This window comes from Schistocerca nitens, chromosome 2, assembly GCF_023898315.1.
Source record: "Schistocerca nitens isolate TAMUIC-IGC-003100 chromosome 2, iqSchNite1.1, whole genome shotgun sequence".
Lineage (NCBI taxonomy): Eukaryota > Metazoa > Arthropoda > Insecta > Orthoptera > Acrididae > Schistocerca > Schistocerca nitens.
In genome coordinates, this window is record NC_064615.1 from 972,553,824 (window position 1) to 972,570,892 (window position 17,069).

A 17,069-nucleotide genomic window follows, 5' to 3' on the forward strand; every position below is an offset into this window, starting at 1 on the left:
CTGACTGTATCACTATTACGCATAAGAATAATACGAATATAAACATGACGTGATATGTATGTTCTTCCGCGTTTGCTGTTGTCTCACTCTAGTTTCGTAGTTTATTAGGCAGACAGGATTTAAATGAGATAGCAGCAAACACGAAAGAATACATAGCAAAATGTTTATATTCGTATTATTCTTATGGTGAAGAGAATATTGCATGCGATTCACAATTCATGAAAGTTCCTGTTAGCAACCATCTCTTCTCACAGGTAGGAAAAAATTCAGAACGTAGAGTTGGCCATATTGACAAACATCCCAAATAGTTTTGCCAGTCGGATTTTCGTAGTACATTGAAACGCTACAACATTCGAAGATGAACAATACGGAATTTGTATTTACTTCGAGGGATAATGTATGAAAATGCAGTGGTCGAAACTCGGGGCGGAGGAAAAAGCTCGTCTTCCACCTTTTTTAAAAAAAAATTTATTTACTGACGCAGAGGTTTTGGCGCCACTATTTATCTTTGTGGCTGCAAAGCATGCCTGTGTAGCGCTACATGTATTCGACGGCAGAAGTTAGTTGTGGCTGCACCTACCAACATTTTTCAGAACTTCCGCTTATTTTGCACTCGATTCTAAGCCGCAGGCAGTTTTTTGGATTACAAAAACCGGAAGAAAAGTGCGGCTTAGATTCGAGTAAATACGGTATGCCTAAGAAAATAGAAAGTGTGGGCACCCCAATACCATTGTTGGTTTTAGCAGTAAAAAAATATGGTCAGACCTTTTTCAACAGTCTTCATGTATCATTTTTCTCCTGTGTTTTACTCATTCACCACATGAAATGAATCATTGGAGAAGAAACTGGTATCTTTCAAGAAAGAAAAATGAATATTTTGGACATAGAAAGATAGGGCACATTACTCATTCACTTGCAATATTTAGACATTATGTAAGAGAACTAACTAAGTCATTGTAATGAGCATGTGGCACTGTATCTATTTTTGATAGTGATAGTGATCAAACTACAATCCAAAAACAGTTAAAGTAGCTACTTACTTGTTGAGGCAGCTGCTTCTGTGCCCTTTTCATTCACTTCAATGAAAGTTCTCTGCTTCACTTGGCTCACAAAGAGACCAGTATCAGAAATTCCACTGAAGTCTGCCAAGTTTCTGTCAAACATATCACTTAATCCCAACTGAAATAATCAATTATTTTATCTGAGTGTCCTGGTATGGATGGGAAGAATAAGAAAACAGTCCAAAGAAAGTAACGTCTAGCAACAAAAATAAATAATGAAATTCAGTCATATAAATAGGTGCATTATACAGTAATGTGGGAAAACAAGCATGAAATATTTATTCTGATTGAAAACTATGTGGTTACTAAACAATGATTTACCAAGAGGGAAAAAAAAAAAAAAAAAAAAAAAAAAAAAAAAAAAAAAAAAACCTTCAACTCACTGAAGAACCAGTAGAAGGATATAACAGAGAAAGAAATCTGCTCTCAAACCTGATGGATCACAACAACGACCACTTTATTGAGATCAAATTTAATATGTATGAAACATACTTTTTATCTTCTTCATAAAGGAGAAAGACTAAAGAGTTTAATGACTATCCTCATCTAATGTATCTAGTTCATAACTGTGACCTGAATTACTAACTAATGAAAACTGTATTATTATTAAGTCCTTCTAAAAGATACACACTGGACACTGTAAAATGAAAACTGCTGAGGGATATGGACATACATCCATATGATAGAGGGAGCATGTGAATGCACTGACTGTCCACAGCAGTCAGTAATGCTGAAAGCAGAGAAATGGAGTCTTCAAAACAAGAGAAAAATGATACAGCACATTTTCTTACAGTGAAAAGAGTGCGGGAATGGAAATTCACTGATGAATAGCACAAGTGTATGGACATCAATGAATGTCCATTGGAATTCCGATGCTCAATTCAGCCTGCAACTACGGCTGCCATCATAACTATTTTCAATAATGAGGGCATTAACCTGTTGGACAAAAGTATCAGTAATGTGGTGTGATGTACCACATTGTATGCCACCTGCCTGATGATATTTGTCCTTCCTTGAATTCCTTGTGCCATGGCTTGGGCTGTAGTTCAAGATGGTGGCCAGACTGAAAGTTCCTAGAGTATAGTCACAAAAAACTGAATTGGGCAGTAAAAAAGCAAGTGTGTACAAAGTGCAAAACTGAAATTATTTCAAGTTTGCAATTCACTGTTGGCAAATTAAAAATGAATATCTATAAACTTCAGGGAGAAAAAACTGTGTTGTTGTTATAGCAAAATTCAGCAAATCTTCTGCAACACAGCTCAAGCGAACTAAGAAAAGCAGACAAAAGTGCCATATCAAAACAGAAGGTGAAAACTACTGAAGACTGTAGCATACAAAAATTTTGTGAATGACTTTTTCCAAATGCTTTCTAATGCTGATTGTAGAAAGTTGTGAACAGTGTGGAACCACATGGCAAAATCGAAGACTGCACAAGTAAGACAAGACAGTAAAGAATTTTACAACAGAAAAATAACCAACATAATGTTAATGTCAACAGTATTCATTTACCGACTATTAGAAATTTTTCTGACAAAAAGAATGGAATAGAAAATGTGAATCTAGACAGCAATCTTCCCAAACAATTACATGTAAAATTGACATTTACACTAATAGCCAAGGGTGATGAATAGCCTCTGAATGATGAAGTATGTGTAGACATGCATGGTAAATCCAAACGCAGATTTCTCAGACAATAACAGCAGTCACGAAAAAAATTCAAAACAATAGCGATTTTCCTTTCTTTCTGGCAGGGACAAATGATGTAGGATGACACACACACAGTGAGAAAAATTTTGTGCTTTCCCTTGAACAGCAACTGCACAAATTCAGAAATATAAATGTGATCGTTTTTTCTGCACTGATCATCATGACCCACACAAATGGTCCTGTGTGAATGAGGAACTGGAGAAAATAAATAAAGATGTGCAAAATGTACAGAGGGAATTTTCTACCATGACCAAGAGCAGTGACAAAAATGTTTGTTTACAGGAAGCAAACATTCCAGCAGTTCCAACTTGGACTGCTACATTGTTTCTAATTTGGATATGCACATACAGATGAGTGTTCACTTTAGAATGAAAGCAAGGTCTAACATTTTCAAAATTAGGTAAGACTGTATACTGAAACTTCCTGGCAGATTAAAACCGTGTGCCGGACCGAGACTCGAACTAGGACCTTTGCCTTTCGTGGGCAAGTGATCTACCAACTGAGCTACACAAGCATGACTTACGCCCCATGCCTTACACGGGCAAGTGCAGGAACAACATTAAAGAATATTGTATCAGGGAAACTTTAAATATTTAAGATTCTAGTTGTTCTCTTCCACTTGATGTGTATGATATTGAGTTTATTATTAAAGACTGTAGCTGCACCTTGTAATCTGACTGCATTACTGTTATCTGTGTTGTACTACAAGTAGTGTGTAACGTTGACCCAAAAAAAACAATGCCGTCCTCCATTCACTAAGGTCAAAATTTTGACAGTCGTAAATATGTGTCTTTGTCTGATTTATGTATGTTAAGAATAATACCACACATGTTATTTTGGACACTAGAATATATATCCAGACATCACTGGAAAAATGGATATTAACGTTCCTAGACACAGCCCGACAAAAAAAGTGATCAAAGTGAACTGTCTGAAGTTTCTTCTGGTAAACCTTCCGGGATGTAAGGTCGTGGTCCATGAAACTCTTCAGCTTCATGACCTTACATCCCGGAAGGTTTACCAGAAGATATGTCATCCGTTCGTGAAAGCCTTCATACTATGTCTGAAGTTTGTCTGACCTGTCTTATTATGATCTGATCATGCCTCTCAACAATTTCAATTTGGTAGTTGGCAACCAATTCCACACTATGAAACATTTTTTTGATACATGTAACATTGAAATTCATATTAAGATTATGATTTAAAAACTGTATAACTGGTGAATATAAGATATTTAATTTGTACATGTAATGTGAACATTAGTTTTAATATTTTTATTTCAACTGTAACACACTATCGCTGAGAAAAACTATTCTGCTGTTTGTGGACAATGGCATGTAAGGAATCTTAATCTGCCCCTTACAGTGGACATGCTCTGCTCTTCATACACCTGTGTTGTTCTCTGATGAATTTCTGTTTCCCACTCTCCTCCTGCTGGCAGGAAACTTGCCGCAACCTTTGTTGTTCTTTTGAAACCTCTCTTTCTCTGTTTTCAGCATAACTGAGTGCAGTGGATGATTGACATGTGTAATTGCTCACTCTGTCATCACATGGGTGTGCACCCATATCCCTCTACAGCGAGTCTGGGGCCTCAGTGCTCTTACAGGGGCCACACATTCTTCCACAGGTAATGATTTCATGATTCCTTCAGCAGTTTTCATTCTACAGCCTCTGGCTCATCTCTCTATAAATGACCCTAATAAGAAGTAATACGAGCAATACATTTACTACCACACACTATTTATGCCTTGTTCATTTTCCTTTTTTGATTTTTGTAAACATATATGCTACCTTTTTGATAAAATCATTGTTTACTGTATAACTTCTCAAAGAACTATTGTTTTCATATTTGTGGAATACTGAGATCTTTTAATATGATGCCTTAATTCTTGTATCTGCTTCCAACAAATCCAGCAATAAAGTAAAAGCAATGTGGAATATTATAAAAAGGGAAGAGGGGAAATCAAAGCTACACACACGAACATAGAAATCAAACTCAACAATGAATCTATATCTGACTGATGACCTCAGAAGTTAAGTCGCATAGTGCTCAGAGCCATTTTTTCTCAGAATCTATATCTAATCCCGAAGTTAGGGTGAGCTCTTTCAACATATTCTTTACGAGCATAGCTGAAAAACTGGTCAAAAATAATCCTAACACAAACTACCAACCAGCAAACCAAAAATATCGCACATGTGCAGAATCAATTTTCATTACCAAAGTCACTGAAAATGATGTTGCAAAGGCCCTCAGAGAGTTAAAAAATTCATATTCAGCTGGAATTGATGGTATCCCAGCAGCTGTCATCAAAAATTGTGTACACACAATTGCTGAACCATTAACTCACCTATGTGACTGTTCTTTCCAGGTAGGTACTTTCCCTGAAGCTCTGAAACTTTCTAAACTAATTCCTGTCTTCAAAAAAGATGATGATAAAGATATGAATAACTACAGGCCTATCTCAATCTCATCCTGCTCTTATAAAGTTTTTGAAAAAATAATGTACAAAAAACTGATTGACTTCATTGGAAAAAAAATAGATTTACTAAGTTTAGCTCAACATGGGTTCAGAAGCAATGAATCTACTGAACTGCAGTATATAACTGCATAAATACGCTGTTAGATCTGTTAGATAAAAAACAACCCATAACAGGCATATTTCTGGATCTGTCAAAGGCTTTTGACACTGTTGACCACAAAATATTGCTGGAAAAAATGGAACACTATGGTATCAGAGAAATTGTAAAGCAAGGTGTACCACAAGGCTCAGTATTGGGAAGCAAGGTGTACCACAAGACTCAATATTGGGATCTCTACTTTTCCTCCTGTATATTAATGACTTGAGCCTGAATGTAGATTCACACAAAACAATAATATTTGCTGATGACACAACTGTACTCCTCAAAGGGGAGAATACAGAGGCTGTTCAAAAAGCTGTGAACTTGGGCAAAATCAACAGATTAACTATCAACACCAAAAAGACAGCTTCCATAAACTTTCACACAACACAAAATGCAAATTAGGACTCAGCCACTTGTCACTGTAAATAACCAGCCAACAGATACTGACACTGTTTTCAAATTCCTGGATCTGTGGGTTCAAGATAACCTGAAATGGAATACACATACAGGAAAGGTAAATGCCAGAATTAGTTCTGGCTGTTATGCACTGAGTGTACTGAAATCATGTGCTAGCCTGAAAACATTAACCAGTGCATACTACGCTTACAAAGAAGCCCTCGTAAAATATGGTGTGATATTTTGGGGAAATTCTCCAACTGCCCTGAGCACATTCAAAATCCAGAAGAGAGCAATGAGGATTATTACTGGGAGCAAACCCCCGAGACTCCTGCAAACCCATCTTCAGAAAGTTGGAAATCCTTTCACTGCCTTGCCTATACATTCCCAAGACTAAAATTTTTCAGAAACCACTTAGTGCCAACTGACTCCATACATAAACACAACACCAGGAAAAACTCAGATGTGCATGTTTTATGTACAAACACTCAATTGTGTAAAAAGGGAGCTTTCCACAGGTGCCTTCAACTATTCAACAGTCTTCCCACTAGTATTAAGTCCATTGAAGACAATTTAGCAAAGCTGTGAAGTCATATTTGTTGTTGCACTGTTTTTACTCTATAAATGAATATCTAGGACAGTAATCTTGCTATTTATGTTAAACTGAAAACATTGAGAAATGGAGTGAAGTAAACTTAACCAATCTTTGCAATATAAGACATTAGGATACTATATGTTAATATATGTTAACAATGTTAACTGATATTTTCCGACATCTGTAACACACTGTGTACCATCAGATCACATGGAATAAATAAATAAATAAATAAACACCCTAATTCTTATACATTTGAAGATATAATTTCTTCAAAAAAAGTTCCCTGAAATAGTCATCCAAAAGGATACACTTTCCAGTCAGATGACTAAGGCAGTCATCACCTATGCTAGGCAAACAAGCATATTTGTTGGAAGATGGAAAGAACAGTAAGAAAGTGTTGCATATTTAACTGGATCCTTGTATGTGTCATCATTACACTTACAAGGAGATGCCCTAGGGCAGGGATGGACTTTTGAAATTATCTATGTAGGTTAGGGTCCTTAGTATCACACCTTTCAGTCATTCATCAAAGTGGGCTCTCATTTGTGAGTAATCAATGAGAAATGAATTACCATGATTCACTTCAGCCTTAAATATAAGAACACTGAGCAGAGTAGCAGTGTTGCATAGGGATCAAGGAATATTCCTGATCTGCAGAAAGTTGCGGGTTTGAATAATGTCAGGTGCTTCATTATTTTTTACTTTTTAATTTTTATTGAAAAGGCTATTTTTATTCAACTGATTAGTTTAAATGTAGCTTTTTAAAAATTTCTAATCCTTTGTTGCATCATTTTAATCCTCATATTAACTTTTCGAGTTGCTCTCATTTTTTTTCTTCCTAGTATTGTTTTTTATTTGGAATCTTTTTCCACATCATTTTAGTTACTGTTATATATTAACTCTGATTTAATTTCTTCCATTTTATCAGTTTATATTCACTGATGTCCATTCACTATTTCTATTCCTCATTTTGCTTGAATTTTGCTTCATTTAAAATCCATTCTTTCCTATATATCTTCATCTGCATTATTTTGTCCTTAGTGCAACAAGACATATGGTTGAATTGTTTGTATGACAATACCCATGAAAAAAGTCTACATCTTGTGGGAGTGAAAAAGACAATTTTACACCCAGTATAGACACATTACTTTATCTTTTGTTTCTAAAGAGATAGATCAGTATTTTCAAACATTTAAATATTGTGACAGATACATAAAAATAATTATAATCATCTGGACAAAGATTCCAAATTAAAAATGATAGGAAGAAAAAAGGGGGAAAATGAAGAAGTTAATACAATGCTTAAAATGATGCAAAAAAGGACTAGAATTTAAACAGAGTACATTTAGATCAACTAACTGATTAAATGTAATGCTCAAAGTCATTTTGATACACATTTAAAAGTAAAGAACTACAAAGCAACTGACAGACTTTGAGCACATAATCTTTAGCATGTCAAGAACATATCTTACCCCTACATTACACAACCTCTGTGCATAATTACTAATTATCTTAAATTTAAGGCTCTAGAGTAGCCACAATATTCACTTTCATCTATTACTCGCAAATGATGGCCTACTTTCATGAATGACCATAAGGTAACGACAATAACCTACATGGCGGATGATTTCAAAAGCTCAATCCCAACTCTGGGGATCTCTCCTTGTTAGCTCTATGAGAGTTAGCATGCACCACAGAGCATCTAACCTGTGACATATTGCCTATGAATCCATTCCTATAATATACTGTGTACTACTTCTCACTCTGATTTACAATAATAAGATTAGTTACTGTGGCTAACTATCATTTCAAATACATGTAATTTAGTAACGGTAATATAAATGAAAGTCTTAATCCTTGGTTTTTGTGCCTTTAACAGTTAATATTAAAAAAGAACAAACAATTTGAGTCACGAATATGTGGACCTTAAAGTAAGAAACTACACTGACCTTAATAAGCGTAGGATTCAAATTTATGTCATTTTGTAGCATGAATCGAGGCAATGTAACTTCTACCTCAGCAGGATATATTGTTCTGAAAGCCTCTATAATATCTGCAACACGAAGTTGATTTTCCAGTATTCTCAAACCATCAATCTTGCGTGGCAACAAAATTACCATACTCAGGTTCCGCCCCTAAATGAGAAATTTTCACTAAGTTCATTTTGTACATTAGCTTTACATAGAAAACTGAAAAACAAGAATAAACCAAACAATGAAAAATCCATGATGGAATGTAACAATATTATGAGCAGGGTAGTTGCTACTTACCACTAGTCGCTACTCAAACAGAAAGATTGTCAGAAAGTGAGCTTTTGACCAACAAGCTTTTGTCAAAAACAGACAACACAGACATGCACATGTGCACGAGCACGCACACGCGCCGGCGCACGCACATGCTCAGTCTCTGACTGCTGAGGCCAGACTCAGAATCATATCTGTACAACAGACATATGGCCAGACACAACAGCCAGAGACAGAGCCCGAAACTGTGGTTGTGTGTGAGTGCGTGCGAGGGTGTGAGTGTGCGAGGGTGTGAGTGTTTGGTGTCTATTTGTGATGAAGGCCTTGTTGGCTGAAAGCTCACTTTCTGAGAGTCTTTTTGTTGTGCCTATCTGTGACTTAGCATCTCTGCCATATGGAGAATAGCAACTATCCTTTTCATAATACTGAAAAGCAAGACTCCCACTTCTGAAAAATAACACAATGTCACTTATAGGCATTCCCCTACATTATTAACTCCTTAATGTTTTCCAAAAAATATTTTTTTAATGTGATTGTTAAATACATGGTTTATTTTTCATGAGTAGTAAATACTTTCTTTAACCAAATAGTGGTTTGAGGATAACTGCTTTACCGGGCACAGTACTGTTTGAGATGATTTATCTTTGCCTCATCTAACCTAAGGACAAATAAACTCATCCAGTTAAGAAGTAGTGAATGGGACAGTATCCAAGTTACAGGGCAATTTCATTCTCAAAAGCACACTGTCCTAGCAGTCCCCTGTTGTACACACTTTACCCAACTGATTTTCCAACAAGTCCACGAGTTCAGCTCATACTATAGACAAATGACATTGTTTCATATTGAAGTAGCATAAATGTCTAGCTCCTGAGTGCAGGCCCCAGACTTCCTGCAACAACTTAGTGGCATGGGTGGCAAAACAGACGGTTCCCTCAATGCAACAATGAGCCATTTAATCATTATGACATGACACTCAGTCCCCATGGAGCTGTGGCAAATGAGATCTTGGGTGGAGCTGTGCAGTTGGGACGCACAGTCAGGTACCTAGCTGTCACTTTCAAAAGGCGCCAAAATTGAACACCAAAATTTTGAAGAATTGTGTGTGAAAGTGACAGGAAGGTTGCACAAGATCTGCCTACTGCTAAAGCCGCAGGATCTGGGATCTGTTCTGTACAACATGCTGCTGCATCCGGTTTTGGAATGTGCAGTAATAGTCTAGGAAACAAAAAATGATACATGTATCTATCACCCACAGAGAACGCAAAACTAAGTTCTTAAACTCACAATGCACCTGCTTCAGGCTCTCCTGACATCCAAACTCTACAATGTAAATACTTATGTCTGAGAAAAGTTCAGGTGATCAGAGAGTGACATCTACAGGAACTGTAGAATAGCCTGGAACTGACACATCTCCAACCTGGTCATCTCAGTGCAATGCCACAATGCCCTTAGATTGTTGCATCCACTGGAGACATTAGTATCCTTCAGGATACTAATACATCTTTTTTACATGTTTCAGATAGGCCCAAGGAAAAGCTGTCAGAAGGAAAGCTTCTAGTATTGGATCAACAAAAATTTTTGAAGGAATAGCCCTAAGGACCTTAACACGAGACAAGGAGCCTGTGTGATGTTACTGCTGCAGGATGGACAATCTACCAGGTCAGTTGTGGGCCAGTATGAATGTATGTTGGGATGCAAGCTGTCACATGGCTGTGACAGGCAAGCATAGCAGAAGTAAAGGTTGCTAGTAAGCCAGGAGGCCCAGCAGTCACCAGGGTTTTCCAGTCAGGAAGAGGGGTTTATTCCAGTGACATGGTCACAGGACGAGCTAATATGGAGGCATCTGTAATGTGAAATGTCATCACTAATATGATTTTAAAGAAAATACATTACAACTCATTACAAGCATGCTAGAGAAAAACCAAGACAGTTTTGAAACCACGGCAGTGGGCCAAGCTCATTGAACATAAATCCATGTCTGAAGCTTTGTTAGAAAGTTATAGACACTACCACCATTATTTTTTATAATAAATAGTAACAACTGAATTCACCCCAAAATTCGCACGCATGATACACCACATGAAAGAGGATAATGCCTGCAATATAATGAACAGATTATTCTTCTAATCAAACAACTATAAAAAATGTTATAAACAGTTTAGTTTATTTAAGTAAGTAGTGCCATAACTATGAACTAGTCCACAGAGATGCAAGTTATCTTCTCAGCACGAGTTTCTTTCAATGTGTATTCAACTGTACTTGCGATTTATACTTAGTGTTTTGACTAGTATAAAGTGTGATGATTTGTGTGTTTGATATTTGCTTAAAATTGTTAAAATAATGTACAAATTAATTAAGAGACTAGAAAATGACTGCAAATATTTTCAAATGTTTCATCATAAGTAATTATATAAAACTTTAAGAAAATTATGAATTATGGTCAGGATGAAAGTATCTGCACTGAATCGAGGAGTGGTCAATTACCGAACGCCTGAAAAGCATGCGGGGCAGAGCTTATGGTCTTTTGCATGACATCTTATATCTGGAGTGTTGGTGAGCTGTTCCAGCTGGAGCTGGTAATGCTATGGGCAGTGTGTTTGCTGCAAATGTTATTTTCCTGTATTGGGACTTGTACGTTGTGATTTAGTGCATACTGCTGGGCATAGTGCTAGATCTGCACAAAGTTATACCAGAATAATTTGCACTGGTGATAGACACTGTTCAGTTATTCAATGAGTTATTTCTCTGTGACCACCACCCACATACTTGATGCTTTTTCAAAAAATTCGCTAAGGTCTCACTGCTACTATGAGGCTTTGGTATTGATATCATACTGTGTTGTTGGGCTAAATAGCGATGGTATATGGCCTACCCCTATTGATGTAACCTACTGCGTACAATAAGGCAAAAATCTCTATTAATATATGAGTACAAAATAAATGCCCAGTCTTTGGAAGCAGTAACATCCGTCAAGTACCTGTGTGTGACTGTTCGAAATGATCTTAAATGTAATGATCAGATTACACAAGTAACGGGCAAGGCACACTCTAGATTGCGGTTTATTGGTAGAATCCTGAAGAGATGTAGTCCTTCAACAAAGGAAACTGCTTACAATACGTTAGTTCGTCCAGTCTTAGAGTATTGTTCGTCTGTATGGGATCCTTACCAGTTGGGTCTGATTCAAGAGATTGAGAAGGTCCAAAGAAGAGCAGCAAGATTCTTTATTGGTACATTTAGCCATCACAAGAGCATTAAAAATCACACAGTAAGTTTGAAGTGGGACACACTTGCAGATAAGACAACATACTAAATGGAAGGGGCTGCTCACTAAATTCCAAAATCTGATCTTCGCCGAGGATGCACAGCATATATTATTACCAACAACTTTCAAATCGCACAATGATCACCATTCAAAGATAGGGAAATTAGAGCTCGTACTGAGGCGTTCAATCATTTTTCCCTTGCGTGATCCGTGAGTGGAACAGAGGGGGGTGGGGGGAATATGACTTTGGCGTGAATTGTACCCTCCGCCACACACCACTTGGTGGCTAGTAGCAGAGTACATATGTAGATGTAGCTTTTACATTTGAGTGTTAGCCTATTTTCTCGCTCATGTCTTTAATTAGAAAGGGGGCCTCAGACGTGGAGTAATCAGCATGCATACTAATTTTTTGATATCAGGACTTCTGAAATGATGCTCTTAAATAGATACAGGAGGGCAAGCTAAACAAGAAATACCACAAAATGAATTTCTGAATGTGTCAGGATATAATAGTGGTAAAGGGAGAATTAGAATTAAGTAAATTAATACATTTGGAGAGGCCGTTAGTGGTGCTTACAGGAAGCTCTACAGTAAAGAGGAGACTTCCAAAATCACTGCAGTGGGAATTCATCCACAGCCCTAATGATTCTGTAGAAGAGTTCCTGGGTTTCATAAAATACATGGATACAGCTCCGTGTTACAGAACAAAATTTGTTGAGCAGGTAGTTTCACGTCAACTCTCTCGAATTGTTTTAAATTGTTGCTCTTTGGTTTATTTATTTATTTTTTGATTATTGGCGTAACAACGCATATATGGAAAGAGTTACGTGAAATACTTTTAACAATGCTGTGCTTTGAATTTCTTTATCATCGTTACCTTTTTGCAAAATAAAATGTATCTATGGAAGTCTTATTGTTCTGTATCTGGCCTACAATTTAAAGAACGATTTTTCTTAACTGCAACTCATGCTAAGGATCAATATAACTTCCCTACTTCATAGTTATTAAAAGTTGAAATTACTTTTAATGAACACTGATGTTACAGTTCGTATGATCGTTCAAAAACACAAGTTCGCAGTGGATTTTATTTCTTGGTGAAATACTCAGGTAAGCGCCTTCGCATGTCTCGACACTTGTAGCTGAACCTTTACGAGCGTCAGCAACTTCTCGGAGAGGGGGGGGAGCGACCCTATTATCTTCACGTGAATTCTTCAAGAATCATTGTCTTCACAGTATTATTCATTAATTATCTTCAGTATACATCATATATAGCATCATATTAACGTAATACATCAACAGCTTCGTGCGCCGTCGCACACGTTTCATCACGTCGTCGGTTGAACACGAGGCCACTTCCAGAGACGCGAAGAATCCCATACATCCCTCCAGGACAGGCCGTGACGCCCGCCCGATGCACAGGAAGGCACCGCGGACGCCTTGGAGCTCACAAGATGACCGAAACCGTGGGTGTTTTCACAGTTTTCTCCCGCACAACAACAGGAGATCTTACTCTCACAACTTCCAGATTAAGAAGACAAAGAATTTAATTTACATCACGCATTATATACTAGTTCCTTTTGTAATCTCTGTTCAACATTTATCTTCTGTGGCGGTTTTATTACTCGCCGACGCAGACGTTCTCAAAAATAAATAATAAAAAAAAATACATAATTTTACACAATGACACAATATGATACATCTAATTTTCTAATTACTACATAATATGTTGTTTTTGTTTCTTACTAGACGTTACAGTAGATAGTGAAAGAAACCATGGCAGAGTTAAATACAGTAATAATTTCAAAGGAAATCTTAGGGATGGATGGAGAGATGATGAGTGGACATAATAATCACAGTAGGAATTCGAGAGATAGACAGCAAGGAGATAATGGGAATTATAATGAAAGAAGGGAAAATTTTGAGCAGAGTAGAGAGGAAGTATGGCAAGAGCAAAGACTTGAGAGTGCACAGGGTGTAAGGCTTCAGGGCAGACCAGTGAAAAACTAATGGGAGCTTACCTCAAGGTCCACCGAGGGCTAATGCATATGCAAAGAATAGGACCAGACAAGTTACAATAGGAAGAGAATTGTAGTGATAAACAAAGAAGAGAAATTGCTATATACAACATTGATGCAATAATAGGTAATTAAATTTGTGAATGGTTTAATAACTACAGTTACTGAAACAGGAGGAACAATATTAATAATACCACCAATATGAATAAATGTAACTTAAAATATAACTTCAAATTTAAAGTGGCAAGGAAAACTGAAGAATTAAGGGTGAGCAGGATGCAAGGGAAATGGGCTGCTTTGGTGTTTTATCTGCTCTCTCTATCCATTATATGAACACACTTACACATATCCCTTAAGGATCTGTTTAAGGAAGATGCAGATATAGAATATTGGGATATGTATAAGAGTGTTCATATAATGAATAGGGGGAGCAGGAAAAACACTGAAGCAGATCCTTTGAAAGAAACTCAATTTAAAAAGTTGATTATTGAAAAAATTTCAACCAATTATTAGTGTCACAGTGGGCAACGTAGAAAGTATTGCATTATCAGGTTCTGGGTCTAGTGTGTCAGCTGTATCTGAATCATTTTGGCAACAGGTAACAAGCAGAGATTTGGTGGGATTGGCTGTTACTGGGGTTAAAATAAAGACCACAACTGGGGGATGTAACAAGCTAGTAAAGATGAAGATTCTATTCGATTTTAATATTGAGGATCAGTATTTCGATACTGACTTTGTAGTGCCTGGCCTTGCTGTGACCATTCTTCTCGGGACGAATTTTTTGGTAAGTATGGTTGCAGTATTATTGTAACAGAGTTCTGGAATTTAATGAAGGAGTTACGACGGCAAAAAGAAAAAGAAGAGTTAAATTTATAAATGAATTGATGGGAGGTAAAGTGATGGCTCACCTAAAAAGGGAGACTGTGTATAGTGGAGAGGCATATCCTTTAGAATAAATAAATGTAAAATAAAACATAAAACAAAAAAACTGTCAGAGGATCGAAGCTCTCAGATCAAGGTACTAGTGAGTAAATGTATGTTTTCAGATAAGCCTGGGAAAGTAGTTGATTTTGAATATAATTTAGAGGTAACGCCCCATGAAATAATTAGTGTTAAACCTTTCACTATTGCTGTGGCAGACAAGGAAGCAGTAAGGTTCAGAATAAAGAAAATGCTAGACTGGAAGGTTACTGAGTTGTGCAGGAGTGAGTATAGTAATCCAATTGTTACAGTAAAAAAGAGAGGTTGGTTTTGTTGGAGGCAAGGGGATTGAATTAAATAACTGTAAAGAGACTGACCAACCAGAAAACACAAATGAACTTTTACAAAATTTTAACAATATACAGCTTGTGTCTAGTGTAGATTTAACTTGTCGTTTCTGGCAGGTGAGGTTTGCTGAAAACAGTAGGAAGTATACTGCTTTGTTATTTGAAGGGAGAACATATATGTTTAAAGTGATTCTATTTGGATTAAGTATATCAGGGGTAGTGTTCATTAGGGCATTGAATCATGTTCTTGGGATGTGAGTTGTTGAGAAAACTTACTGTGTATGTTAATGACGTATTGATAACCAGCAGCTCATGGCAGGAACATTGCCAGATATTGGAGGTGGTGTTCAAAGCTATGTATAAAATAGGGATGACTCTTAACCTGAATAAATGTGAATTTATGCAGGCATAATGGTCATTTTTTGGTCATCTGTTAACTTCTGAGGAAACAGTTTCTAACTAGGAGAAGATAAAGGCTACTTCTGGGTGCAAGAGCAAATGAAGCCATTTATTGGGCTATGAATATTTTATTGGAAATTCATCTGTGATTATAGTATTAATTCACCAAATATATGTAGACTGTTAAAAAAGAATGTCACCTGGAGCTGGTCTGCTGATTTAGATAAGGGATCTGAGGCTACCACAAGCAGCTTAGTTAATAGTAAAGTATTATACTATCCAGGCATGTCATAACCTTTCTGCATTGCATCTGACAGTTCAATTATGGTATTGGATCAGTCCTGTTCCAGGAAAAAAATGATAGCTGAAAATCTACAGAAAAGAACTATAGCATTTGCAATTCAGATACTATCTAAGCATGAACTAATCTATAGGATGTCAAAAAATGAGTTACTGGCTATAGAACTCTGCTTCCAAAAATTCAGGATTTATCTGGAAGGCAGGGAGGAATGTAAACTGTCGACCAGTCAGTTAAGGAGATGGGCGAAGTTTCTGCAGCAATTTAGACATCAAATTGAATATATAAAAGGGACAGAGAACAATATGGCACATTCCTCGTCCCAGGTACCAATCAAAAAGTGCAAGGAAGAAATGGAATTGGAGAAAGAATTCCAAATAATGTATATAAAAATGTAGAGGAAGAGGAGGAGATAAAAGCAATATGCCAAGATATGCACAGGCTCCAAAATGGGGATGCAACACTGAAATTCATTAAAGTTAATTTTGTGTGTAAAGGATATGAAAAAATTAAACAATATTATAAGGTTTATAATGGTCTACTATTTAGGCAAAAATAGTTTAGACAGTGAAGAATGTAAGCTGTGTTTTGCACAAGAACAGGTAGAAACATCAGTTAATTACATTCATTATGACCATGGGCACTAGAGAGCACGGAAGTGTTTAGAAATTATGCACTAATTGTCATATTTAATAACATGGTTAGAAGAGTAAGGAAACAGTTGGCTCATTGTGACCGATGTCAAAGGGTGAAGTTTAGCATAGTAGCTACACAGAGAGAAATGCAGATAATCATCCCCAATAGAGCAGTTTAGTTTCTGGTTATCAATTTGCTTGGACCCCTGCCAGCAGGTTGTGGTGGACTGAAATATACGAAGGACTACAAAGGACATTCAAAAAGTTTTGCACAGTCTCTCTAACTTTTTTATTTTTGCAGTAGGAGAGTCAAACCTTTTGTGAACATACTTGGAACATTTAGCTACAAGTTGATATATAAAAGTATTTTCTCTTATTTACAGGTGAGCCATAATGGACTGTGAAGCAGATGTCAGGTTGCGACAACGGTCAGTGAAGGAGTTCCTCTTCAAGACCAGCGATAACTCTGCCACACTGATTCACAGGAAGTTGCTCCCTGTTTATGGGGAGGACACAGTGGATCACAGCAGTATCCAGTAGTGGTTGCAGAAGTTTAAAGAAGGTG

At 36.8% G+C, this 17,069-nt stretch overlaps 1 protein-coding gene across 3 annotated transcripts in view; it reads right to left on the reverse strand.

Annotated features, from left to right (window-relative positions):
* Positions 1–17,069, reverse strand: part of LOC126237299 (leukocyte elastase inhibitor-like) — a 150,594-nt gene that overhangs the window by 67,527 nt on the left and 65,998 nt on the right. For all 3 annotated transcript variants that reach the window (XR_007545058.1, XM_049947258.1, XM_049947257.1), the window contains exons 6-7: positions 8,334–8,519; positions 1,041–1,179 (exon numbers count right to left, since the gene is read on the reverse strand). Coding sequence is in view for 2 of the 3 variants with exons in the window: in XM_049947258.1 (XP_049803215.1) it covers positions 1,041–1,179; positions 8,334–8,519 (325 nt within the window). In the remaining variant the exon portion in view is untranslated. The remainder of the gene's footprint in view (positions 1–1,040; positions 1,180–8,333; positions 8,520–17,069) is intronic.